Source organism: Myripristis murdjan, chromosome 8 (assembly GCF_902150065.1).
Source record: "Myripristis murdjan chromosome 8, fMyrMur1.1, whole genome shotgun sequence".
In the NCBI taxonomy this organism is placed as follows: domain Eukaryota; kingdom Metazoa; phylum Chordata; class Actinopteri; order Holocentriformes; family Holocentridae; genus Myripristis; species Myripristis murdjan.
Genome location: NC_043987.1, coordinates 31,967,563 through 31,995,505, shown reverse-complemented (window position 1 = coordinate 31,995,505; position 27,943 = coordinate 31,967,563). Strand labels below are relative to the sequence as shown.

The 27,943-nt window shown below is 44.8% G+C and overlaps 1 protein-coding gene across 3 annotated transcripts in view; it reads left to right on the top strand.

The window, feature by feature from the left end:
* Positions 1-22,696, top strand: part of LOC115363828 (zinc finger protein 646) — a 37,558-nt gene extending 14,862 nt beyond the window's left edge. Inside the window, exons 2-5 of one of the 3 annotated variants that reach the window (XM_030058148.1) lie at positions 1,666-4,428; positions 5,542-6,648; positions 7,882-8,744; positions 17,648-22,696. In XM_030058148.1, the coding sequence (XP_029914008.1) occupies positions 1,883-4,428; positions 5,542-6,648; positions 7,882-8,744; positions 17,648-18,075 (4,944 nt within the window). In that variant the 5' untranslated portion in view covers positions 1,666-1,882 and the 3' untranslated portion in view covers positions 18,076-22,696. Of the gene's footprint in view, positions 1-1,665; positions 4,429-5,541; positions 6,655-7,881; positions 8,745-10,280; positions 11,966-17,647 lie in introns of those variants that run through there. The other 2 variants (XM_030058147.1, XM_030058149.1) reach the window with 2 other exon arrangements.
* The last annotated feature ends 5,247 nt before the right edge of the window (positions 22,697-27,943 follow it).

Genomic DNA, 27,943 nt, shown 5'->3' with positions numbered 1-27,943 from the left:
AACAAACAGCGGTGTGTCAATATTAAACCACTGAGATCCAGCCGCCACCAGCAGCTGGGCGGCTTCGCCTCTCACTGCAGTGAAAACTGAGACGAACCCGGCATAGTCCAGGAACCTGGCTCGATCTCAGAGAGCGAGCAGACAGCTGTCTTCCTGTGTGACTTCTTTGTTAGTTTGTTTTAACTTAGCCAGTATTTGATTGGTGAGAGTCCAGTGTAGCCTGAAATGGGATTTAATAATATTAATGTCTAATATTTTATTTGTGTAACACTTTTTCCAGAAACAGTGTGCAAGACATTACATCCCATACATCTGAAAATCCATGCCAAATAAATCTATGTAAAGCTGCATAAAAACAAAAGTATAAGAAAAGTGAAACCACTGACACGTAAGGACACCAGTGGTAGTGGGCCAGCGGTCGTTGTGGTCAATAAAAAAAAAATGAAAGGTGAGCAGAAAGAAACGAGGCAGAAAAAGTCACAAATTAAAATCGAATTTTAAGCAAGGTCATTAATATTATCATTATTATTTTTTTTTAAACTAGCTGTTTAAAAGGACAGCAAAAGTTTGATTATGTTTGCAAAAGCTCTGCATAGCCCCAGCAATGTGGATAATTCAAGTAATTGGGTGTCAGCAGTTTTTGTTAATTTATGTTGTTAAATTTGATTGCTTGCCCCAAAAGGTAGTGATTCATCCATTCAAATGGCCAGCAAGCATTTTTAAATCTTACTGTTAAGCATATTAACTAATGGAGCCAGCAATTTGTTTTATTATTTTCATTTGCAGTCTGCCGCAGGTTAGTTTATTTAGGTTTTATTAATTTGGAAAAGGCTTATTAAACTGGATACAGATTACCCTACATGTCTCATCGGTCAGTAAAGCAGAATCTGGTCTCACATGATATAAAATATCAATGTGCCTCTTAAGAGGTTTTATCGCGGCACCTTAAATGGAATGAATAATTAACATCATGGCAATTACTTTGTTATAATAGTGAAATTAACATTACTGTGCAGGCTGGTGACATTACTGTAGCAAGCTGCTGTTTGTAAATGACCATGCAGGAGGGGGAGGGGCAGTAACAACATGAGGCCTGAAGTGGTTTTCTGAAGGCGGTGGGGGTTCAGGGCATGGCTTGTCTCTTTACACTATCAACAAAGGTGTGTCCTTGTGAGCTTTGTGGCCGTTGGGCTCACTGCGGAAACTCCTAACGCTGTGAATGTGTGAATGGTTTGAGGGCAAAATGAGGTTTGAGGTCAAAAGAATCTCTAAATGAGAGCTGCAATTTAGAAAGTGACTCCGCTCACTGTTTAAAATGATTGAAGGCATGAAAGATTTATTGAATATTGAGATGTTGTACTTTGGGTAATGTTTTTTCCCCCGTGAAATGAATAGCCTGCATCACAATTTGGCAATCATCTCTCCAAGCACTAAAAATGAAGATCAAATTTTTCTTGTGATGCATAGTTGAAATATTAATGCACTTTCTCCCATTCACTGCAAAACCAGTAGAATATGTTTTAATGACTCAAACACCCCTTGTGTAGTATTTATATGTGGTTTGTACACTAAATGTAATCTGAGAATCACTGAAATGGTATTTATTTCTCCACTGAACATGGTAGAGTAACCTGCATCTTGTTTTTCCTTCTTTTGTCTCCACAGAGTTACCTCATTGGCTGGTGTGACCCCCAGGCCCGCCTCCTGCCAGGGTGGGCCCTGATTGGCTGAACCTGCACCCACGGCTGTTGGGGTGAAAATGGCTGCCTCCACCCCCAGCTAAAGAGCTAAGCCAGCTGTTTCCCCCCCACCTCCTTCATATCACTGTTCATTACTGTATTGTGAACTGTGATTTCTCCCAACCGATTCCAATCACAGTACTATGGCAATGCATGATATGAGCCGTGCCAAGGGTTTCCCCTGTAAAGAGTGTGATATGGTTTGCCCGAGTACTCCTAGTCTACTAGAGCATATGAAAGCACATTACCAGCAAGAAGAGTCCGGACGTTTTGAGTGTGAACAGTGTGGCCGAATCTACAAGCACGCAGGCAGTTTAGCTAATCATAAAAAATCTCACGAAGTTGGTTCTTTCCAGTGTCCTGTTTGTACCCGTACTCTGCCCAACGCGGTGGCCTTGAAAAACCACTTGCGCATCCATACGTTGTCCCCTAGTAGTGCACAAACAGAAGAAGAGACTGAAGAGGTAGTTGAAGACGGAGGCCACGACGAGAGGGACTACGGCCTCGCCCAAGACCTCTCGGACAGCTTCGGCCGCTCCCATTTGAATAATAGTGGCATGGGCCATAGTGTCCTGCAAAGCCACGAGACAGACGACCACGGAAAGAAAGGCTCCCCCGGATCAGACGACGCGTGGGACAGGCCGTTCAAGTGCGATCAGTGTGACAGAACCTACCGACACCACGGTAGTCTGGTGAACCACAAGAAGTGTCACCAACAAGGAACTTTTAAGTGCTCTGTGTGTTTTAAACAGTTCAGCAACCTGGCTGCCCTCAACGGCCACGAGCGGACCCACTCCAAGTTCAAGACCCCTGGGGCGTCCATGGTGAGCAGCAGCAGTAGCAGCAGCAGTGGCAACCAGTCGTCCCAGAGTGACGACGCAGCCTCCTGCTTCTGCCACCTGTGCCAAGTAGCGCTGCCGAACAAGGCCGACTTCCAGGAGCACATCCTGCTGCACAACGCAGCCTCGTCCTCCCTTGGCCTGACACGCAGCTTCCCAGGCATAATGCCTCACAATCTCAGTGCAGTTCGCTCCCCTGCATATACCCCTGCCCTGGGTGACCCCCTGCCTCTGCCACCCTTGCCCAGCGAGAAGAGAGGCCCTTACGACCCCATAATGGGTCCTCCAGTTAACAATCCCATCTATACTTGTGCTTACTGTGGCGCAGGACACCCAGATTTGGAGAGCCTGAAGGTCCACTACCTGACCCATGATCCGCATCCTGGCTCCCATGGCCAGGATGGTTCCATCCTCAACTCAGACGGGCTGAGCTCTGGATCCCAGGGCTCAGTGTCCTCTCCTTCTGGAGGCCGGGTGCCCCAGGCCAATTCCCCAGATGATGGAGAACGCCGCTTTAAGTGTGGGGAGTGCGGCAAAAGCTACCGCCACGCAGGGAGTCTTGTCAACCACAAGCGCTCCCATCAGACGGGCCACTATCAGTGCACCATCTGCTGTAAGCAGTACCCTCATCTGGCAGCACTGCACAGCCATCTGCGCAGCCACAAGGGGCGCCCCTCTAACCAGCCCCTTAGTAACGACAGCAATGACTGGCTGTCCTCAGAGCCCCTGACTCTGGACTCCCAGCAGAGCTATGTCCAGGAGGGCAGTGGTGCCACCACTCCCATCTCACTGCCAGGCAACCTGGGTGATGCTGCCCACTTTGTGCCAGATGGAGGCCACAGCAGTGGATTGGACTCTCTTGAGTTCCATGACCGCTTTGATGGCAGCTCATTGTCCCAGAGCAACTCGGCACATCGCCAGGCTGACAGACACATGTGTGCCGACTGTGGTGAAATGTATGGCGATATATCTGGTATCAAGTCACACATGTGCCCCCGGCGTGGCCAGCAGCAGCAACAGCAGCAGCAGGGCAACATGTCAAATGGCTTCATGGGGAACATGAACTACCACAGCCCTGGAGGAACCTCACTGCCGTCTGGAGGCTCCAGTAACCTCAAAGAAGGCAGCAGCCAGCGGCAGTACTCCCAGAGTGGAGGTAAGAGAATGGGGAACAATGACAAAGATGATGATGATGGAGAGGTGTTCCAGTGCTCAGTTTGTGGCAACCACTATGCCAGCCTCAGAGCCCTCAGGAGCCACCTGCGTAGCCACGCCAACAACCCGACAGGGCCAGGGCCTTCCAGTATGGGGCAAGACTGGAGGATGATATGCTCTACCTGTGGTCAAAGCTTCTCCAGAAAGCAGGACCTCTTGAATCACCAGTTAGTCCACGGCCCGCAGAGGCCAGACGGGCAGCCCCAGGGCATTGGAAGCAACTCAGCCAATGGCAGTGACAAGATGGATGGACGCAACCACATTTGCGTTGATTGTGGCATGTTCTTTGCTGACCGCCACCACCTGATAACACACCTGTGCCCCGGAAAGAATAGGGCTGGCACACTCAGCAAGCAGGGCCTGAATGGAGCCAAAGGGATGTCGGGAGGAGATGGTGGTGGGGTCGCCGGGGGAAGCCGCGATGTTGGAGGCGATGGGCGCAGGGCGATGGGTGACCAAAGCGACAGGCCTCACAAGTGTGACCAGTGTGGACGAGGTTACAGACACCCCTGCTCCCTCCTCAACCACAAGAAATCCCACAAGACTGGTGTTTTCCGCTGCCTCGTGTGCCAGAAACGCTACTACAATCTGCTGGCTCTCAAGAATCACCAAAGGACCCACTTTGACCTTAAGAGGTAGGTCCCTAATTCTAGCACCAGGTTTTTTAGGCCTAAAGTCCTAAAGATTGCAAAGTTCAGTATTAAAATAGGTTGTTTCAGCTGATATTATCTTGACTGCTGTTAGTCTAGTTTACATTGACAGGGTTGATAAAATAAATTCTTATTGTCCTTTGTTTTTTAGTAAGTTTTTTGATTAATTTGGTTATAAAAACTTACTAAAACTGATATCCTATCCAGTGTTTTCCTGAGATTGACTGCTGTTGGGGTGCGGATGGGTCCAGGCCCTGCCCTTAGTGAAACATAGAGAGCAGAGTAGTGCTGGAAGTTACTGTTCATTTGGAAGATTCAGTTAATTTCAGTCTGTTGACCAAAATGATTTGGTCTCTAGTTCATTCAGTGTTTCTACATGAGTGCTTTGTGTCGCTTCTGAACACTGAGCCATTAAGTGAGCGAGTAACTGAACTAAACAAAGAAACTGCAACCTAAGCCTCAGGGCAAAACAGAAATTCCAGATTAATTCTGTGCCCTCAGCCATAATGTTAAGTTACATGAAGTCCGCATTTGAAATTTTTCACTTTGCAATGATTTTTATCACCGACCAGTTCTCAGCCGAGTGACCGTCTGTACACTGCCTTCTTCACTTACTCTGCTTGTTGTCAACTCCTGAGTGTCCCAGTGTGCTTTTGGGCCACTGAGTTCTTTAATTCAATCAGAAGGGAAGAAAAACGACTGTGACTGTAAATGACAGCAAAATGCAGTAGAGACTCTCACACTGAGCTTAAATAGAATGAGCACATAAATTAGGTTGATAACATAAAATAGTTTGTTTCTCTCAGGTGGGACAGTGGGTCCTGTTGGGGGTGGTGGACCACTTACCCAAGCCAGTGGGGAAACACTCCTGTCTTATCAGTTTAGCTATTTGAAAATTGGGATTTCATTACCCATTGAACTATCAGTACCACAGATATTAGGGATTTAAATTCTACTGGGTGCTCCTAAAAATATTTCCGCTCATGGTATCATCATAGAATGAAGTGCAGAGAAGCCATGGACAGATGGAGCTTAGTAATTTTCTATATTCTCAAGTGATTTTACTTTTCTCTTCATTTCTACCTATCCTTGTTGCAGGCACAAGTGTGAAGAGTGCGGCAAGGCCTTCAAGATCCAAAAGCAGCTAATCAACCACCTCCGTCTCCATGAGGAGCACCGGGCCAAAGGTCTTGTTCGTACCGGCCCCAACGGTTCCCGCTTCCAGCAGCCTGGGCCCTCCCAAATGCAGAGTATGAGAGCAGAATCCTCCAAGGGCCAGACAGTGGGCATGAAATACAGCCACCAGGGCTTCAAGAAACCCTACTCTTCAGCTGGAACTTCTAGGCCCCAGAAGTTTGACCCATCTGAGGGTGGGCGCCGGCCTTTTGCCTGTGATGAATGTGGAAAGACGTACCGCCACGCAGGCAGCCTGGCCAATCACAAGAACCTCCACAAGATTGGGGAGTACCACTGCAATGTTTGCAACTCTACCTACCCCAACCGGCTGGCCATGAAAAACCATCTGCGCCTCCACTTCGCTCAGAAGAAGCACAACTGCCAGGAGTGTGGCAAGGGCTTCCGCACCCAGAAGCAGCTAGCCACCCATACTACAGCTGGCCTGTGCAAGGGTCCGCAGGGCCCTGGGGCCCAAATGGATTTTGAGTGTGATGGCTGCTGTGAAGGCTTTGCCACAGCTGATGAGCTTGCAGCCCATGATTGCCCAGCCCAGCACCTGCCTTCCTCCTCCGCCGCCTCGGTCAACAGCTCCACCATTAGCATGGAGAGCCGTGCGGTGGATCTGGACTCAGACGAGAGGCCGTACGCTTGCGACCTGTGCAGCTGTGCCTACAAGCACGCCAGCTCCCTGCTGAACCACAAGCACACCCACAAGACGGGCGATTTCCGGTGCAACTTCTGTGACAAGCCCTACACCAACTACATGGCGTTACGCAACCACATGCGCATTCACACACAGCGGAAGAAGCACATCTGCCACACATGCGGGAAAGCCTTCCGGCTGGCCAGGTTTCTCCGCAATCATCAGAAGGTCCACGAGGAGGGCGCCACCCCCTTCGGCTGTCCCAGCTGTGGGAAGAGTTTCCAGGGGAGGTCCGGTCTGGCCAGGCACCGCTGCGGGGACAACCAGGTAGGCATGGAAGGCAGGAGGAACGCCACTGCACCCGCTGGAGAGGGCGAAGAGTGTCGGTACACGTGAGTTCTCGTCAGTTGTTTGTGATTCTTCGAAGTTGAAAAGAAAATAGTGAAGATCAATTTAGGTCTCTACATGTCTATTACAGGTATATGATCTCCAATCCGGCTTCCTTGGGACCATACGCGTGCCGGAATTCGGATTTTTCTGAAGTTTGGAGAAATTGAATTAGTGGAGAGACCAGATAAGTCAACCCCGTTTGCTTTCAGTTAGCATATGGCACACACATTAGTTTTCCTAGGCTACCTACAATCAAGCATTTAATATTTAGATGTATTTTTTCTGTTTTGTTTTCTTGGCAAAAATTTAAGATTTGACACCAATATTAAGTAGTATTTTGTGTGTGGCTTATAAAGAAATAGTAATGATGTTCTGTGTTCCTTGCATTTGTTATGAATTTGATTGTAGTGTTTTATTTGTTTGTGTTTGATTGTCTTATATAGGTAGTATTAGTATACTGGTCAGTTACTAGTGTAGAATTTGTATTAGGCCCAAGTTATCTGATGGGGCTCTTGCATTTTGATGTCTTGGTGAAAGTAAGACTAATTCACAGGGATGAACAGGAAGTATTTGGAGCTAGCTGCACTGCACATGTCTAGAGTTATTATTGCTCCAAGTCACAGTAGTTTCCACTACAGTGTGATGAGGAAGATGTTCTTTGGATGTGTTTGATGGATTTGCCTTTACTATGTTCAAAATTTAATACACACCAAAAACAAGACTTTGAAAGAATCTCCCCTGAAATTGTTTTATTGGAAATGTTTTCAGATGTATAAGAAGCAATTTGAAGCTTGTGTTCATTTGTGCAGTGCAGGGAGCAGCAGATACCTCCCAGTATCCTTCATGAATCCCAAATGTTTGTTCATAGCTTCTCCCCATGCCCCCCCCCCACCCACCAATTTTCTTCCCTGACCTGTCTAGACATTATAGTTTTAAATGGTACACCACTTTATAGTCTTCTTAAAAAGTTTAAAGCCGGATTTCAGATCATATACCTGTATGTGCTAGATCTAGCCACCTTAGACAATGACTAGCTTAAAATAACGCTTCAGTACTTATTGTAAAAGAAAAAGTGGTAACCAGTAACTGAGATTAACCTGGCTAGAAGACTGTAAACAAACAGTTATGTTCCGTTGCTCATCCTTTTTTCTTTTGTCTTCTATCTGTTTCTTTGTGCCCTTCTCTTCCTCCCTCCTCCCTGCTTCTTTTTTTATTTTGTCTCTGCACAGATGTGATCAGTGCGGCCGCTCCTACCGCCATGCCAGCTCCCTCCTCAATCACAAGAACACCCACACCGTCGGCATCTACCACTGCGCTGTGTGCCTCAAGACCTACTCCAACCTGCTCGCCCTGAAGAACCACCGCCGTATCCACTCAGAGACGCGGCGCCACCGCTGCCACGACTGCGGAAAGGCCTTCCGCGTCTCTTCTCAGCTGTATAACCACCGTCGTGTCCACCAGAAGCAGCGGGAGCTGACCTGCCGGTCCTGCCAGCGTGCCTTCCCCACCCAGGCCAGCTTCAGGCTTCACATGGAGATCACCCATGGCCAGACACCGCAGCCTCGCCAGCCCAGGTCCCAGCAGCCCCGACCGGGGGGCTCCCAGGAGCTGGGCTGGGGGTCAGGCCTGGACCTCACCCTGATGCAGGCGCAAGGACTCGACCCCAATGGCACGGGCAAAACCCGCAGCCGTGGGGGCAACAGTGGGCCCATCAAGGCCCACGTTTGTGACCAGTGTGGCCGATCGTACCGCCATGCCAGCTCCCTGCTGAACCACAAGAACAGCCACAAGACGGGGACCTACTTCTGCAACTCCTGCCAGAAGGAGTTCCCCAACCTGATGTCCCTCAAGAACCACCGGCGCATCCACACCGAGCCCAAACGTTACCAGTGCCCCGACTGTGGCAAGTCATTCCGCGTCTCCACCCAACTAATCTGCCACCGCCGCATCCACACCAAGGAGAAGCCCTTCTCCTGCCAGCAGTGCGACAAGCGCTTCTCCTCCAAGTCCAACCTGAGGCACCACATGAAGGTGCACTGGAGCAGCTCAACGGCGCCCCCTTCCATGAGCATGGGCGCGCCCAACTTCCTGGGTATGCCCGGCGGCCCCTTCATATAGGCTAAGGGATGAGGGAGTGGGTTGGGCAGGTTTAGGGGTGGGGGAGCCAGTCACATGCCAAGGTTTCTGGAAGTGCCAAAAAGGGTTGCTCTTCCTCCTGCTCACCCTCCTCCTCTTCCTCCTCCTCATTGTCCATGTGTGGCTGTGATGTCAGAGAGTAGGTGTGTGTCTGAAGGACAGGTTGCATGGCTTAGACAGACGGACCAGGCCCTGCATGCCACACACACACACGCACACATACACACAGAGTGCAGAAGGGAGAACATAAAAGGGACGCTGCACACACACACAGGTGGCAGAGAGGACTTGAAATGGAGGACGTGCACACTCACACACTCCATTCACACACACCTTCATCACGCCTCTTTATCTGGCCTGTATCGAAGCAGTGGCCTTTCTCTGGACGTTCATACGAGGCCCTGCTTTCTAAAACTGAATTTCTCTGGTTGTCCCGCGCACATGCATGACGGACTGACCGACAGGCAGACGGACAGGCAGACATGGACTGTAGACAGACATGCAGATGTAGTTTTTTTAACATGACTACATGGACTGATTACTGCTACACCTGCCTTACTCCCCACTGCATGTTGCCCCGCAGAGGTCCTCAGACCTCTCTCGGCCCGGGAGAACGAGATTGAGAAATTCAGAAGGCCCGAGCTTGCAAGAAAAAACGAAACAAAACAAAAAAAACGAGCACCGCTTGTATCACATGGGGACGTTAATGTGAAGCCGGCCTGGCTCAGAAACCAGACTGTTAAAAAAAAAAAAAAAAGAAACAGAAAACAGCACAGGTTTTAAAGACTCCTAAGTCCTGTTGTAGCGACTTCGACAGACTGACTGACAGGCAGCCAGGCTGAGCAGCAGGCTCGGGCCAAATTCAGCAAAAAAAAAAGTTTGCTATTTTTGCTAAAAGTTGCTGCTGACTGTTGAGGGCCAGATGGAAAAGGGGCGGGAAGTCTGCAGGTCTGGAGGCAGAAGCCCGGACCGGCCATGTTTGTTTCATGCAGAGTAACAAGCCATCTTGTCCATTTCAATCCGAGGAGCAGATTGGTCCAGTGTTGAAGTTGCTTTCTCTGTTTTCTCCACACATCGCTCCACCTCATCCCATATGTGATGATGATGATGATGATGATGATTATAGGGATTTTTTTTTCTTTTCTTGCGGCCTTTGTCTCAGTGTTTTTAACCAGTTTATATTCTGACCGAGTCAGTTTTATAGAAAAAAAGAAAATACAAACTTGTTTGAAGTGTGAGCAATACGTAGCCAGTGTGAGCGCTGTATAAAGTGACGGTGGCGCTGGAGGAGGTCATTTTATTTTTCCTTTTTTATTTTTAATTTTTTTTTTTTTTTAAATATGTAAACGGTTTGACGAGAGATGGCGACTCCAGGACTGAACTGAGGGGTTGGGGCACCTTGGTCAATGAGCCTCTGTTTTTAACTTGTGCGTATGTGTGTGTGTCTGTGTGTGTGCGCGCGCATGTGTGCGTGTGTGTGTGTCTCTTGCAGCACGAAGATGAGCTTCAAAATCTTATAGGTTACCCCCCAACAGACCATTTCCTGAATCTCTCTGATTGGCTGCCTCTTTGACATCACACTTGTAGAGCCCCCTCCCCCTCCGCCCCGCTTTGCTCCGCCCCGTCCCGTCCCGTCTCTCTTAAAACTTTCTTCTTCTGGGTCAAACTCGTACTGTACGACGCCGCACACCCACCCAAACCAGCTAAACGTGTACAGGCCATAGTTTGTGGTGACACCTAAAAAAGGAGAAAGAAAAAAAAAATGTATCAGAAATGGAGAAAAAAAAAAAAAACAAGTAAAGAACATGTATATTGGTAGGCCTGTGCCGGCATATTTTTTTTTGGTTTTTTTGTTTCCTCCTGTATTGTAATCGTACTTCTGACTGTATTATCTACAGTACCTCTTTTTATAAGAAGGAAAAAAAGACGACAGATCATTGTAGTAATGCATTTATTTATATTATTATATTATTATTATTATTGATTATTATTAACACTTGTAATGGACGGCGCTAGTCTTTAGGATGTGTGAGTTTAGAGCTGTGTTGTTGTAAAACACCCACCTGACTCCCCCCGCCCCCCGCTCCCATAATCCCCCTCTCTCCTCTCTGACACGGAGCCAGCCAAGATGGACTCCCATAACGAACACTTTGCCTGTCCGACGAGACTGTTTCCCCTCCTTCCTGTTTTAACTCTGGGTTTGTCGTTCTCTGAGAAAAAGATGCTCCTCGCCCCCTCCTCCTGTCCCGGCCCGGGGGGGAAAAGAAAAAAGAAAGCGACCCAGGCAAACTGTTCTTAATGTGTGTTTTGATTGCAGTACGTTCGAAGATTAAGGAACTTATTACACGATGAAAAAAAAAATGTTTTTCTTGCCTTTTACAAAGTGATGTTGTGACAGTCTTTCTCTCTCAAAACACCCCCCCTCCCCTCGCCCACCGTCCTCTTCCTCCTCCACCGTTTTCTTTCCTCTTCACAAAGTTTGACTGAACTTTTTTTTTTTTCTCCCTCGCCCTCCGACGCCTATTTTTCCTGTTTTCCACAAAATCAAACTCACGCTCGAAAGGGATGACTTTGGTGATTACTTTTTTTTTTTTTTCTTTGAGTGCATTCAGTCCTCATCATTTGAACCTTTTTTTTTAAATGTTACACTTTTACGGTAACCTCTTGTATTTATTGGTGTATTTTTTTTTTTTTTAATTTAATTGCGTTTTGACTATTTGGAAGCCTCTGTGTGTGTTAAACACAGTTTGTCAGCGTTTCAGGAGCACTGGTGCTAGTAAAAGTCAAGCCGTGGAGTGACCGTCAAGTGCTGTAGGAGTCGATGTGATCTTGATCTAGAACACAGAAATAACTGTATATTCTCTCAATCTTATAGTTTTTCTCCCCCCCACCATTTCTTCTATTTTTTTTTTTTTTCCTGAGTGGACACTTTCCCGCCTGCATTTCAAGTAGTTTTTAGAGAGAATAAGATGAAAAAAAAGGATTGGTTTTGAACAAGTATAACCCTTTTGTTTTAAGTTCTAACTTTTTTTTTTGTTTCCATGCATATATATGTAATGCTTACTATACACTTTTATAAACTATGTTTTGATAATTCATTTCTTAACAAAAAAAAACCTTGTCCATATTCTATAACCCTTACTGCTGAGTACTGAAAATAAATAGCTGGAAAAACAACGAGTGGAGATCAGTGTTGTCAATCCATCCTCCTTCATCTGCTCACATACTGGAGAGACTGGACCGTTTGATTGACAGCCCCCCCGGCCTCTAGGGGGCAGGGCGGCTCTCGAGGTCAGAGAGGCGGGGCTTGTGACTCAAAGGTCACCGGTTCAAATCCCCAGATAGTCCAGGGAAATCTGAATGAGAAACACACTCCCTTCCCTCAGCCACTTCTGTCTGAGATGCCCTTGAGCAAGGCTTTAAGCTCACCCTCACTCACACCACACACCAACACCAACACACTACAGTTTCTAGGGCACTGATTTTCAAAATAAGGGTTGTGAACCTCTTGTGGGCCCCAGACAGTTGCTGTTTATGACGGCGGATTAGGGCCACAGCAGGGAGGGAAAGAATTACAGAGGTGGAGAAGAGGGGGGTGATATTCCAAGAGAAAAACGTAGAATTTCTGAGATTAAAGCCAGAGATTTACAGGACAAAAACTTGCATATTCTCTGAGATGGATGTGGTAAAGTTATGAGGAAAATAAATGTTCATGAAAAAATAAAATAAAATTCAGAAGTTAGAAAGTCAGAAATTTGCAAGAAAAAAACTCAGAAATTCTCTGAGATTAAAGTGACAAATTTATGAGAAAACAAATGCCATAAATTGTGAGAAAAAAACTCAAATTATTATAAAGTGACAAATAAAGGAAAAAGTCAGAAATTCTCTGAAGTTAAAGTTGTAAATTTCTGAGGAAAAAAAACTCTTCAAATTTTTCTCTTCAAAGTCCAGATGTTAATGATAATATTGTAATTCTGGCCTAAAATTGCTAAATCCCACACTAGAGGAAAAACTATTTTCCCTGTTTTTTTCCTTGACTTTATAAGTTTTTTTTTTCTCATGAATTTGTTTTTTTTTTCCACATAAATTTACAACTTAAATCTCAGAATTTCTTATTTTTTTCCCACAAACTTGTGACTTTATAATCTCAGAATATTCAAGTTTTTTCTCATAAATTTGAGTTTTTTCTCATGAATTTATGACTTTACTCCAAGTTTTTTTCTCAGAATATTACCCTCCCTGCCCTGGCTCAATTTTTTTTTTCTCCCTACAGTGGCCCTAATATGCTGCCACAGTCATGAGATCAAGACTCAAAGCAAGCCAAATAAAAATTTAATTAATTAATTAAGGATATTGGGGTAAAAAATAAATAAATAAAAAAACACAGGTAATGTTTTTGTAATGTAATTGTTGACAGTAATTTAGTTGCATTGAGGTTAAATCATGATTCACTGGGACTGAGCAGTTTTCCATTTTAATGTGAGGAAAATGAAGATGAAAAATTTGGGATTTGAAAAAGATTGGTTAGCTAGTTGTAATAAAAATGATGTTTAATCCTTAAAAATTTGTCCCATGAGATATCAACCCTGCTGAATCCCTCCTGCTCCAAGTGAGGAGACATGAAATTAATTTCTGAATGGTGACTCCACATTGACGTGGTGAGTCACACATTGGTAAAAATGTTGAATTCCATTAGATTAAGAATAAATATTTCTTTTCCTTTGAGCTAAACTTGTTTGCAGGGTCTTGCATTTTATTTACAGTCTTTGTTTTGATGATTGGAGATCTGAATGTTTCAAAGTGTGAGACTGCTGACAGGATACAGGCGGCTGATCGCCTCAGTTTTGGCCTTTTTTACTTGGTCAAGGTTCGACGTCATGAAGTTCATCACTGACCTTAATTTGAAAGAGCACTAGCTCAGTGTGCTGCCTTGGAAAATGTTGAGCAAAAGTGCCTGAGCCCCCCGTAAAACAATGTCTGCTGGAATAAAGTTGACCTTGAATAAAATACATGAAGGTTAGATTTTCAAATTTTGGCAGAATCTCAATGGGTTTTTTTGGCACAAACTGGGACAATCTGTAGGAAAGCAATCATACACACCAAAATATTCAGTTTTCTCTTAGAACTGAAGAAGAACTGGTTTCTCCAGATTCAGCCCTCATTAGATTGTCCCAAAAAATCTAGTGCAGGTTTCTCAAGTAATCTGGGAACCCCTGATGGAATGAATTGGATGTACAGTGTTTAAGTTAAAGGTGCACTCTGCAGAATTGTCAATGGTCAATGAGTGAGGACCCTGACAAAAACAAAATGGTCTAAGCATGTCCTTTGATCATTGAGTCTGCAGGGATCTCTGTGCTTAATCCACTTCTCGGTCCTCACTTCAGATGTGACCCTCTGCAGTTTTCGCAGTGCAGCTTTAAGCAGGACGCTCACTGGACGTGGACATACAGGACAGTATTTGGTGTCCAAACTCTTGCTGTTCTGCAACCCGGTGTCTGACATCACAGTTTGACCGGTGAGCGTCTCAGTTTTCTGTCAGTGAATACTCTGGAGACATTTGTTTTATGGAGCCTCGGTTCTTCTTGCGTCAAGTCTGATACATGAACTTTTTGTGCAACATTTCCCAAGATGTCGTCCCAACTCTGATGAACCGAATGTCAGTCAGGGGGGTTCTGTGCTGGAATTCCCTCCTGTTTCCTCGCCATGTTGACCAAAAAGTTTCTGTGTGGCAGACTTGCAGGCAGCGATACACACTGATACCACATCTTGAAGCAACATTTTTGGGCAAATTAACCAACAGTCATTACCAACTGTACATTACCCCTGATTGAATTTTCTTGGTTTTTCTTTGGTACTGTAAAAAGAAAACAATATTCAAAGCACATACAGTTGGTGACTGTCAAATCTATCCAGACAGAAATGCATGCTCTGCCCTTGCCTGTGATTTTAAACATCTCTGTTGCTTCAGAAAAGTTGGCCACATGCTGCTCCCTTCAGGGCTTTTCTAAGCTGAACAGCTTGGACAGCAGCTCGAAAGTCTTCCTCATGAATTGTGATCGATCAACACCGCCCTGAGGAAGTTCTCAGCCAGTGTCTCAGTCTTTTTGATTTCTCTTGGGTTCAAAAAACATGTAAGCTATACTTAGGGTTCTTCCGATCCAAGCAAGTGTAATAAATCCACCAAGTCTGGCTCATTAAATCCTTCCGCATTGCAGGAACTTCACCGGACGTGTTCTGCCGTAAACTAGTTCCACCTTTTTTGACACCAGGGGACTGGAAAGAACGCTGAAAGTGAAACCAAAACAAGCGCGTGGTGTTGTGCGTCCTTCAAAACAAATTTCCAGCTTCATGTCACCGCTCAAATCTGTCGTTTTCCAGTCTGTATCTGCTTCATTCAGTTTGGAGCAGCACACACCCGGTGAAGCTCTCATTCTCGCAACATGGAAACCAAAATCGGTGGGTGTTTTACACTCCCATGGTCCAACAGATCCCATTAAAAGTGTAAGAATCTGAACCATCACTTTAAATTCACCTACATTAAATATGTCCCAATTGTTTGTAGAGGGCTGAATGTCCAGTCCCTATGTGTTTTGGGTCCCAATTATTTTTGGTATTACAGTCATGATACAAATGGAAAATATATCAATACTGTAGAAGTGGTTCCAGGCTGTAATCACAGGTGTGAAAATGCATCCACAAATTGTTGGATTTATGTTTTTTTTTTTTTTCCTCTATAGGTGGATTGGACAAACCCTTCCTTGTTAATTCTAAAAGGAGGATTAAGTGAGGAATATGACTCACTTCAGAATTATGTTTTTAATGTTTAAACTTGTCTTGGTGCCCAGTTTGTACACAATCTGGTTGAATCTTTGGTATTTTAAAGTCGGGTTTGTAAGCACAACCTTAATGGACTTTGGCTGCTGGTCGTTTGTTCAGAGAAATCTCTGCTGTACTTCACTGTGCTCTGCATTCTTTGTGCCTGTTCCATGTATTTCCATATGAACCTCTACACTGTCTTTCTGTATGTGCTCACAATAAAGTGTTTTGTTTGAGAAAGATGTGACATTGTTGGATGATGACACTGTACTTTATTCTTCTTCTCTTCACACTGTTTTGGTGGATTTGTACAACAAGAACCAGTGTTGGGGCCTTAAAAAAAGCTTTAATTCAGTTTATTTTAAATGTAAATGGACAGTAATCAGGCTTTTGTTTGAGGATTCACTGCATAGACTGGACATTTAGCATTTACATTTGAAGTAGTTTGCACTCGTTTCTAATCTCAGCCCCAACACTGTCCAGTAATTTTAAAGAGTATCCATACCTCAAACCTAAATCTGTGTAAATCCTGACCTCTAATGGTGGAAAGTAGAGTGCCTGGTCTTTGGCAGCAGGTGATGGCGCCACCCACAGGATGGTGACATCACCTGCCACCAAGGACCAGGCATCCTATTTTTCAGCATTAGAATTGGGGTTTGGGGTTCAGTTACTCTTCAAAGCCGGTAATTTTTTGAAGTGCAAATTAGATGTACATCCTTGTATCCCATCCCACCCTTTTGCGTCCCCATCTGAATTAAACCAAAGGCACCGCTGGGATGGGGGCACAAAATGGCTGCTGATAAATGATGCATATGTATATGCAGTAATGCAAGAGGTCTGTCTGTTGATGTCATGCCTGAGATATTTCCCAGCTTCCAGTTCTCTGACAGCTGGACCTGGGGACTCATTTAAAGAAACTATTAAATTGTATGATCAAAAGCACATGCTAGATATTTCTGTTGATACCTTTGATAATTAGTTTAATCATTTGAAATGATACAGCAACTTGAGGAAGTGATACAGGCTATTGATTTTTCCATCTAGATCAAATTTTCTCCAACTCCAGCTTTGGATTTGGCAGTGAGCTCATACTTTGTGAGTAAGAACCTTGAAGAAATGAGGCCCCTGGTTTCCCAAACATAATCGAAGGTCAGAGGAGCTGAGGTATATTCAAAAATAATGAACTCCAGAAAAATCCATTGGTCATACCGGTCAAATCCAATCAGAAGACCTACACAGACGGCCTCATGGGGGAATCAAACCATGTGAAAAAAAGAAATCATTTTATTGTTATTTTGTTGTACCCTTTTCAGAAGTGTACCAGTCATTAATGGGGTGTTCAGTCACCAACAAATTGAGTCCATTGTTTTATTCTGAGTAGGGACGCTAAACCTTTTTCATGCCTGCCGAAGCTCTAGGATCTCCTGAGACTGTCTTTCCGTGACCATTATTCTCTTTTGTTCTTTTCCTCTGCTCACGGTAAATGTTTTTTTTTTTTTTTTTTTTTTTTTTTTTAAGTGTCAGATTAGTGAAAGTGTAACAGACTGGGATTCCAGAGCTGCTCCTGTGACATCTTACAGGGGTATTCCTGAACTGTTGACCCTTACTCTGGTTACTACTGTTTTGTTTTGTTTTTTGCCATGTATGACGATCTAAGAATTTAAAATTGTTTTACTGTTGCACTAATTTCCAGTCACTCTGATTAAGAGCATAGGCAAAATGCCTAAAATTTACGGGTAATGTACATCATGCTTTGCAATTTAAGGACCCATATGATGTCATTCTCATACATTTGGCACAAATCCATGAGGGAAAAAGACACCAGTGTTCCCTACATGAGAACAATGGTAGAGAACTCCAAAAGAATGTCTTTGATTTGCATGACTTCTGAATTTGAGTTCTTTAAAATGTAATGGTTCATGGTTTTCTACTTATTTTCAATTATTTGCTTGCATTGTTTTTCTTTTTCTGGATCCCTGCTGTGTATTACCAAGTTGAATCAGAGTTGGTTTTAACTGAAAACCTCCCATTTCTCTTCTCCAGATCTGAGCCCGGTTGGTTCATCAAGCAGCACCAAGAGCTACGTGTGCAACCAGTGTGGCCGGTCGTACCGCCACGCCAGCTCCCTGCTGAACCACAAGAACAGCCACAAGACGGGGACCTACTTCTGCAACTCCTGCCAGAAGGAGTTCCCCAACCTGATGTCCCTCAAAAACCACCGGCGCATCCACACCGAGCCCAAACGCTACCGGTGCCCCGACTGTGGCAAGTCATTCCGGGTTTCCACTGCGCTTGTCTGCCACCGCCGCATCCACACCAAGGAGAAGCCCTTCCCCTGCCAGCAGTGCGACAAACACTTCACCTCCAGGTCCAACCTGAGACATCACATGAAAGTGCACTGGAGCAGTCCATCTCTGTCACGGGGATCGTCCTCCGCCTTCCTCACCGTCTCGTCGCGATCTTTCCATTAAATGTCTGACCTCTCACAGCTGTTTCTGCTAAATGTCCGCACAGGAGAGACTTCATGCTGAAATAATCTGGAGTGGTGGTGATACCTCAAATGTGAAACTGCACCACTCTGACCAGACTGTGCCGTCCCCTCACGTTTTTAAAAATATAAATAAAGAGGGGCAAGTTTGTGGATCAAGCAACTGAAGCAAAGGCACCTGACAGAACCAGAGTATCAGCATGAGTAAGCAAATTTCAACAAATATCTAACCTCATCACACTTTCACAACCAACTGTTTGTTTCTAACGTCCTGCAGCAGCATTTTCTCCAGATCTGGTGGCCTTTCCTCCTCAGACCCAAACTCAGTGTCTCAGCCTTCCACTCTGTGGCTGCCGATGTTCGTTCAGAGCGAGATCTTGGCCTTCAAACATGATTGTGTTGGCTCAATATTCCCCCACAGACAATGAACTGGACACCTGGAAACTTAAGCTCTCTCTCTGCTGACAGTAAAACATTTTAGGTTTCTCCACTGACTGTGCAGGAGCCTCTAAGATTTTGTCTCCGCCGACAGTAAATGATGCTCTAAGCTTGTGCACTGACAATGAATGGGGGCTATTTATTTCTCCATTGATACTAAAAGGGGCTTCACTGATGCTGAACGGGGAATTGCCCCTTTCCATTGCCAATGAATGGATCTACAAGCTGCTCCATAAGGTTTCTTCACTGACATCAAGTGGATCTCCATGTTCCCACTGACAGTACCTAGCATCTGAGGTTTACATTGACAGTGCACAGATTTCTGAGGCTTTCTCTTGACTCACAGTTTTTATATGTCGTAGTGACATTAAACAGGGGTCTAAGCGACTCTCCGTTGATTAAATGGGACAGGTTGTGGTAAGACTGAGGTGGAGTGCATCACTGGTCTAAGGGCTCTCCTGGTCCCTCTAATCCTGAAGCACAGTGAGCCCAGATGGCTTATGGGTCCTGTTTTCTTTGCATTGGCTGGTCGTGACTGTCATTGTTTTTATTTGTACTGATTTCAGCAGAACGCCGTGGTGTTGTAAGGACTAAAGCACCGTGGCAGAAGATTATCCCACTGACAGATAAAAAGACTCAAGAGTTTATCTCCCCGTTGAGGCAAACTCAACTCTAAAGTTCTCTCCCTCCATTGACTGAACCGTATTCTTAGTATTTCCATTGACTGAAAACAGCACTCTTAGTTTTAATAAAATTAAGGGGAGGTGGAGATGGAGCAACAAAACAGCGAGGTGTCCTTTGGGAGGACCCATCACCACGGGAACTGACAGACATCCAGACATCTGCAGGATGTCAGAGTGCCGGGAAAGAAAGTGAGATTTTGTGTTTTTGTACTGGAGGGGATTAAAAAAACTACATCGACTTCCTCCATCTCCTCCTTGTCCTCATTGACCTTCACCTCCCTCTGTTGCTGAGGAGGAGACTGATCGTGTACAGATGTAAAACAAAGGGCATACACAGTTAAACACACTGTATCTACCTGTTGCTCCGATGTGTGTATGACCACACGCCGGCCTGATTATTGCAGGGACAGACGCGGTTCATGGCATTTAATTCACGTGCCGTTTTGTGCACACTTTGATGCAAACTCAGTGTGAACACAATTAAGAGTGGGGAGCACCAACAGCAACCAAACCCTCCAGTATCGTACTCTGCAAACTGAAATGTCTTTCTTTGGATGTACAAGAGACTATCGGGATTGTAAATATACACAACCCAACCTTCTTGGCAGCATACACACTCAGATTTCCACCTCTTTCTCCGGGTTATGATGGAGTGGACCGCCTAATTTTCAAAATAATGCGAAATCAGTGAGTTCCAGATGATTGATTTGGCTCAACGTCAGTGCAGAGCTCTAGTTTCTTAGGGTTTAAACGCTGTTTCAGGGGCCTTACTGCCGTGACGCAGCTGTGGCGGTACCCATTCTGCTTTATCAGCAGGTTGGAGCGGACTGACTGGTGTACTGTTAAAGAGCAAACCGAAACGTCTCTGTGCTTCTCTGTCTGACTCAAACTATTTCCAACTTGTGTGTGTCTTGTGGCACAAACGTTTTAAACCGTACTGTTCCTTCAAGATGGCAGCCTGGCTCTTCAAGAGGGGATAGTTCATGAAACGCCGACTCTTACTCTCATTGTCTCTCAGATTTTGTTTGTGGTTTTCTTCAGGAACAAAGCTGATGCTGGGGAGCCATGCAGTTTTGCTCCTTGGGAAAATCACCAAAATAATCTTCAGGTTCCTTAAAAGCAACCTGCCCTACCAGCAACTTTGTGTCCCACATCAGAGATGAGTTACGTCAGCAAATGACCCCTTTGTCTTTCATGTTAATCACCTTGTATTTGTATTTCTTTCTTTTTCCTCTTGGGCACTTGTATTTTCAACACTGTGCCTGATAGCTGAAATATATAGTTAAAGGGTTGTGGTACAAACTAAAGAGAAGTAGTATTTTAAAAAGTGATGATGTGCTGATATGTTATCCTCTGCTTTCACTTGACGTTGCATTCTGCAGCAGGTCTCACTTCTTGGCCGAGCCACAGAGGCCAAATTCGCTATTTAGTATGTAAAACTGATCAACAGTGTTTTTGTTGTTTGTCTCTTTGTGACCTTGGGGTTGAGCACAATGTCTCCACTTTGTTTTTGCTTTATCATCAGTTGCTGCAGATGGAAATTATGTAGAATTTGGGCTCTGCGGCTTGGCCAGGAGGTAACAGCTGTCTGCGGCCGCTATGCGACAGCCATTTTGTGTCTGTCCCAGTAACCCTGTGTTCATGGCGTTTCCGAATTCTGGATTTTTTTTTTTTTTTTGTTGTTGTTGTTATTTTATAAGTTGGCCCTGTAACTCCAAATTCTTAATCCTTCACTCCATGATGTTTTGACTGGCAGCTACGTAGCACCAACCACAAACCCAGAGCCGAGGTGTCTCGAGTTAACACTGTTTGCAGATGAAATCAAACTTATTTTTGCATCTCAGAGATAGCACTTTCATTTTAGTAAGGTGACAAACAGTTGAACTATGTGGTATAGTCAAAATCGAATTTTTTAAAAATCGACCTAACAAATTCCGGTGCATTTTGTGTAGCCAGATGTTAAGTCAAAGATATTGGAACTCTTTGAAAATTCCCACTTAATCTTATCTTTCTAACTTGCGTGACGGAAAGTTTCTCATTTCGGTCTCTCTGTGAACACAGGATGATAATCCAGTTCATTTTAGTTGGGCATGCAAAATGGCACAAGAGAAAGCGACCCCTAGAAGTATAGCAGTAGACCCTTGGTGCTGTTTGGTTAGACCATGTATCGTCATTGTACCTCTGTATCATAACCTCTGTATGACTTTTTATAATACAAAACAACAGATAATTGTAGAATGCCTTTATTTATATCAACTTGTAATGAACTGCTATTAATAAAGTGTGTGAGTGTAGAGCTTTGATGTCCCAGCCACAAGTAGCCCCTGTTCGAAAATGGCTTCAGAGTGTGTGAGCTAGTTAAGGAGCACTTACATTAATCTTCCCAGGCGCTCCAAAAGCCTCAAAAACCAATGCATCGCTTGCATAAAAATGTAACACAAGCCCTCCTTTTAATAATAAGTATTTGAAAGATGAGTGTTGTTTCGTTTTCTGGTGTTACCTACCCATTTTAGAGCATTCAGGAAAACCTGGAGAACTCCTGGCTGCAAACTGCAAGGATAAATGAGGAGAGGACACTTGTCACCAGGAACTGAACCGTGGTCCTTCCAGGTTGTCATGGCAACCCCCTCCGCTCCTTGTTCGTCCCTCTGGCATTCAGGCTTAAAGCTCATGAAAGCCTCTTTACTGTGACTAACCAAAAACAAGGTCACGGATCTAACTTGGATTACAAAGAAGACGCTGCGAGATGTCTTACAATCAAGTTCTCAAACCAGCTGAAACCAAGCCCCGCCCACCTCGTCACCAAAACAGGAAGAGGCAACCGTACGCTCACTCGCAGCGGCTCTGTCACAAACCCGAGGACGCTTCACATTTCTGTTTTGAAGGCAACAAAAAAAAAAAGCTGTTCCTCAATACAACATCAGCAAACCTTGGAGGCACGTGGATTCCTTCGCTTCGAGAAAGTTTCCAAACAAAGCTACGACCAATAAAAAGTAAATCCCACTAACATTATTCCTTTTATGTGGAAATTGTCCATTGGGAATCATGTTATTGTATTGTAGTCAGAATCAAAAATACTGTATTGATCCCCGAGGGGAAATTGGTTAGTAGAGTCATTTGTCTTTTTGACCGAATCAGACACTGGTGGTGCAACATCCACTGTACAGAACCAGCATAATATTTTTATTTTATTTTTTTTTAACATGGTATGAAAGTTTGATCACCCTGGCCATCAGCTGAGTGTAACATCAGAGGGGCTCACATGATGCTGCCGGTCTCCAGACATTAATTTCTCTGCTGAAGCTGAAGCGATTTGTAGGAAGGTTCCTCGTTGGGTATCAAGGAAGCAGGAAGCGTCTCTCTGAATGGGACAGAGCCATTGCTTCAACAGGGTGACAGACGCTTCACTTATCTCTGTCTGACAGTATCACTGTGCCATCCTGCCACACGCAAAACACTATTAAAGGCAATTATTAACCTCAAGTATATCTTCTTTAATCATTTTAGCTACATAGGTGGATGATATCCCGATCCAAGCCAGCATTACAAAGTCTACCTGCATGAAGTACGCTGTGTCAAACCGTCAGTACACTGAAGCTTAGTAATCCAGCTGAGAACAGTTTACATTCCTCTGAGCTCTGATGGTGAGAGCCGCAGATTCACATTTTAGTTTTCAGAGGCAGAAAAACCTCATTGGTCAAGTGATTGTTCAGTGCGTGGAACACAAATGTGTGTTCTCAGGAAACTGACAGATGTCCCTTTTAGATGAGACTTATGAAGTGGAGTTAAAATCAGATCTGGGACAAAAATCAGGTGTTTGGTGCCTGTTGGACAGCACAGTATTCACCATGTTGACGTCGGTTTCCCTTGTGACGGCAGGAAGCGCTGATTCTGCGAACAGGACGGTCGAGTCGCTCATACCTCAAACAGTATCAGGTCAGCGCTTCCTCACCGGACAGAAACTAAGAAACAGGTAGATCGAGAAAATCCAGAGGGACGCTGGGCCCTATTTCAAGGCAAAACAGCTCCCAAAGTGGATTTACTGCGTTATCAAAGTGACCTCTGGAGTCTAAGCTCGGCCACATAATAAATCCACTTTGGGAGCCGCAGACAAAGTGTGTGGACTTTTCTTTCTCGTGGTTTTCAGTCCTGCACCTACAGTGCGAGATTTGTGTGTCTTTCCTGTAAAAAAATAAATAAATAAATAAAATAAAGCTAATTTTGTCACCCATTAGCTAACGTTAGTCATCAGCTAACGCTAATTTTAGCATTTAACTACATCCTGACCATCAAACGATACAAGAGGAAACCCACAGTAGAAACATTAAATATCAATAAATATCTTGGCCACCTTTATTTTTTAGCATCACTGCAGCTTCAAAGTAAAATGGACTGGATACCACATGGCTAATGATGGCTGACGTTAGCCAAGCTAAAGATTAGCCTGACATCCAGTGCATTTTACCTCCAGGCTTTAGTGAACGTTCATAATAAATGTGGCTAAAATTTTTGTTGGTGTTTCAAATTTAATTTACATCTGTTCTGTATTATTATATTAACACTGGATACACATGGTTACCTTGCAAAAAAAAAGGGGCCTATTTTGTCACCCATTAGCTACCATTACTCAACAGCTGACGTTAATTTTAGCATTTAGCCACATCCTAGATGCCATATCATTAAATATAAGAGGAAAACCCACAGTTTAATTATGAAATACCAATAAATACCTTGGCCACATTTATTTTTTAAGGTCACTAAAGCCTCAAAGTAAAATGGGCTAAATATAACATAGCTGATGTTAGCCTAGCTAGAAATTCGTTTCACATTTAGACCATTTTACGTTCAGGTTTTACTGAATTTAAATAATAAATGTGGCTAAAATGTTTGCTAAGGTTAGCTGTTGTGCAGCAGAGGCTAATTGACAGCCAAACATGATTTTTACCAGGAAACATGGCCCAGTTTCCCTTCATATATTCACTGTCCATTGTTGCCTCCCACCCATTGAAATCAGCGGGAGGGACCGGCCTGTAAAACGGTGTGTGTCTGTCCATTCTTCACACAACGGTGTAATTTAAAAATGAGCGGTTAGATTTCCAGAGGAAAAAGAGCCCAACTTTTTTCACCTCTTGACCAACAGGGGGCGTGGGAGAGCATGTGGCATGTCCCGAGCAGCTGGTTGACTTTTCAGGCTGTTCAGTCCAAAGGGGGCGTGGCAGTGGGCGTGGCCTGGCACAAAAAAATCACAGTACTTCCCAGGACGTTTGCAGAAAAAAACGCAAAATTTTGACTTGGCATTTGCCCTGAACTGAAGAATGACATATTAACGTCTCACCTGAACGGGGCCGCGCCCACTTCCTCCCAGGCCACGCCCCCTTCAGTTTTTGCCGTTTCACCAAAGGGGGTCGTGTGAGGTGTCCTCTGACTCGGCATGTTGGTGCCGACAAGCTGGTCGACGCCTGGCCACGCCCACTTCCGGTTTTGCTCTTCATTGCAGATTCAGGACAAAATCTATTGGCTCTAATGACTTTTTCCTCAAAGTTGGGGGGGTGCACCGTTTGTAGCAGAGAATATGTTAACTCATTGTGTTTTTGTTCAGTGGAGATGCAGTGCAACTATTTTTCAGACTCCAAACATTGGTAGGAAATGCCCTTTTGTTTCCAGAACCGAGCCTCCTGTCAATCAAAGACTAACCTCGTGCTCTTTGAATTATTTTTTTGTCCTTCCATTTAACCCATACCTTGATGTGTTTCTCTTTACATGCACCTGTTAGTGCAGATCGGGATACAGCAGCTTAATATGTAGCTGCGTGTAAATATAACCAGAATTTCCTCTCTTGGTCCTCGTTATTTTCTGGATTGCTCTGGTTTAAAGGTTCAGATCTGCACATAAAACAAAAGATTAGATTTTTAACCTTGAGCAGCACAGATTTTTTTTTTTTTTTTTTTTTTTAATCACCGTCTAAACCATTTAAAAATCACAGAACTTACAACAGTTACAGAGCAATCATGGCGTTGTTCCCCAGCAGCATCTTCAGGTTGAGCTCTGTGCCGTGCAACGTTAAGGTTTTTCTTTTTTTTTTTTTTTCCCTTGCACTTTTACATGCTGATGATTTGATTTGATTATTGCTGTTTGACCAGGATGCGTTGACAGCTCAGAGGTGTGCAGTTTAAAGAACCTCTCTCTCTTCTCTCTGTAGCCTCTCTGCTTCTTTCACTTTGCTCTGCATCTGCCTTTTTTTTCTTTTTAAATAAATCATGTTTCTACACCGTCCTGCAATCTCCGTTATTGAGTCTCTCGGGGAAAACAAGGCATTTTATTGTGAAAGTAGGCGGCCGCTGTGTAAATCAGGTGATACCTTCTCATTCACAATGTAAAGAAGTGACGGTTGTGCCTTCAGTAACAGGTAAAGTGGGTTCACTCCAAGATAATAAATGCTGCATTTCAGGTGAGATTTTTTTTCTCCCAAAAATGGATAAACGATTCTTTCATGTGTTTATCAGACTTATAATGTATCTATTACATCTAAACTGTAGCCCAGGGGGTGCTGTTGGGCCCACTCCTAATATCAATCCACCCCTCAGACACTCTCTCCCTTTTACTTATTTTTTACCTTTCACCATAACTTGCAAAAAGGCTTTTTCATTAGCATGAACAATTTTTCAATTAGCTATTTTTAGATCCTTGGCAGTAAGCAAATATATTTGGGTGCATGTGTGTTGATGACGCATTGAAACATTAGCAGAGCCAGGAACTGGAGAAGTCACCTTGACCTAAATTTTACACCTAATTGGATATGTTTGAATGGATTTGATTATTCACAAACAAGACATAATAAATGCACGTTTAAATGCATGCCTGCTCAGTGACCACCTGCAATACCTTCATGGACCACCGTGGGGCCAAGGACCACCAGTTGAAAATCCTTGAAAACCTCCTCCTAAAATCTACAAATCCCTCCCAACTCAGTCCTATTTTACATGTTCATGTTCATGCAGATATTCTCACTCCAGATTAAATCACATAATGTGGTTTCACACTTGACATTAGATAACAAAGCAAGAGGAGTTTATCTGTGAGGAGACATTTTTAATATCCTTGATACCCTTTAATATCCTATCCTAATATCTAATATCCTTAATATTTACCTTTATTTTTCCCATTTGGTGTCTTTAAAGAGATGAAGAAACAAACCATGTCTGGCACCGTAACATCACAGAGAGCTTTTACCTCAGCCTGTATTTTGTTTAATGCGTCAATTCTGTGTTTCAAATGTATTCATAGCCAAAGAACAACCAGACAGTGAACGACTGGGGCCTCTGGTCATTAGTGGCCCCTGGTGGCCTGGGAACTTTGACTAGTTTCTGTGCCAGTTCCTACAGCAACCAGGGAGCCAATTAGCAATTCTCCTTTTTTTTTCTCCCACTTTTGAAACATTTGCACATCATTTTGCAGAAAGCCTTCTCCCACATGTTGGTAATGGCTGTATAAAAGCTGTTTACAGCCTGGAAGCATCCTTCACTGATTACAGCACTTTGGTGCAGCATCCCATCATGCCAGTTAAGAACGGCCTCTTGGGTAATTCTGCTGTAGTAAATAAAGGCCTGTATTCACAGTCAGATGGTCTCATGGTCATGAATGAGATCAGCTGAACTGGTAGTTGTTCTTCAGTGCATCATACGCTATAAGGACAAAAGTACTGGGATACATAAATCACTGAATCCAGGTGTTTCATTCAGTCCCATCACCACAGGTGTGTAACCTCCAGTAGAGTTCTCATATTCTGCCCGAGCCCGACCCCATTTTCGGGTCGGGCCGGGCCTAAAATTTACGTGAATTGGGCGGGTCGGGTCGGGCTTCAGGTTCTGTGGGGGATTTTTTTTTTTAAATAAAAAAATAATGAGAACTCTAACCTCCAGCAGCTAGCCATGCAGTCTGCCTTTCCCAACATCAGTGACAGAGCGTCTGGTTCTAAAGAGCTCACTGAGTTCCAGGTGCTGCTGGAATAGTGATGGAACAGGAAGCCACCGCTGCAACAAGTCAGCTGGTGAAGTTTCTTCCCTCCTAGATATTCCACCATCAGCTGGAAGTGGGATTATTGCAAAGTGGAAGAGTTTAGGAGCAACAGCGACTCGGCCACCAGGGGGCGGCACCATGTAAAGTTACAGAGCAGGGTCGCCGAGCGCCGAGGCTCATAGTGCGTAAAAGTCACCAACGCTCTGCCGCCTCAGTACCTGCAGAGCTCCAAACCTCCTCTGGCATCAACATCAGCACAGAAACTGAGCGCCGGGAGCTTCATGGCCGAGCGGCCGCACGCCAGCCTCACATCACCGAGCACGACGCCGAGCGGCCGCACGCCAGCCTCACCTCACCGGGCACGATGCCGAGCGGCCGCACGCCAGCCTCATGTCACCGAGCACGACGCCGAGCGGCCGCACGCCAGCCTCACGTCACCGAGCACGGCGCCGAGCGGCGGACGGAGCAGCATAAAGCACGCCACCGCCGGACTCTGGAGCGGCGGAAACGTGTTCTGTGGAGCGACCAATCAGGCGTCTCCATGTGACGGTCTGATGGACGAGTCTGGGTTTGGGGAACGCCAGGAGAACGTTCCCCGCCTCCAGGAGAACGTTCCCCGCCTCCAGGAGAACGTTCCCCGCCTCCAGGAGAACGTTCCCCGCCTCCAGGAGAACGTTCCCTGCCTGAGCGCATTGTGCCGACTGTGCAGTTTGC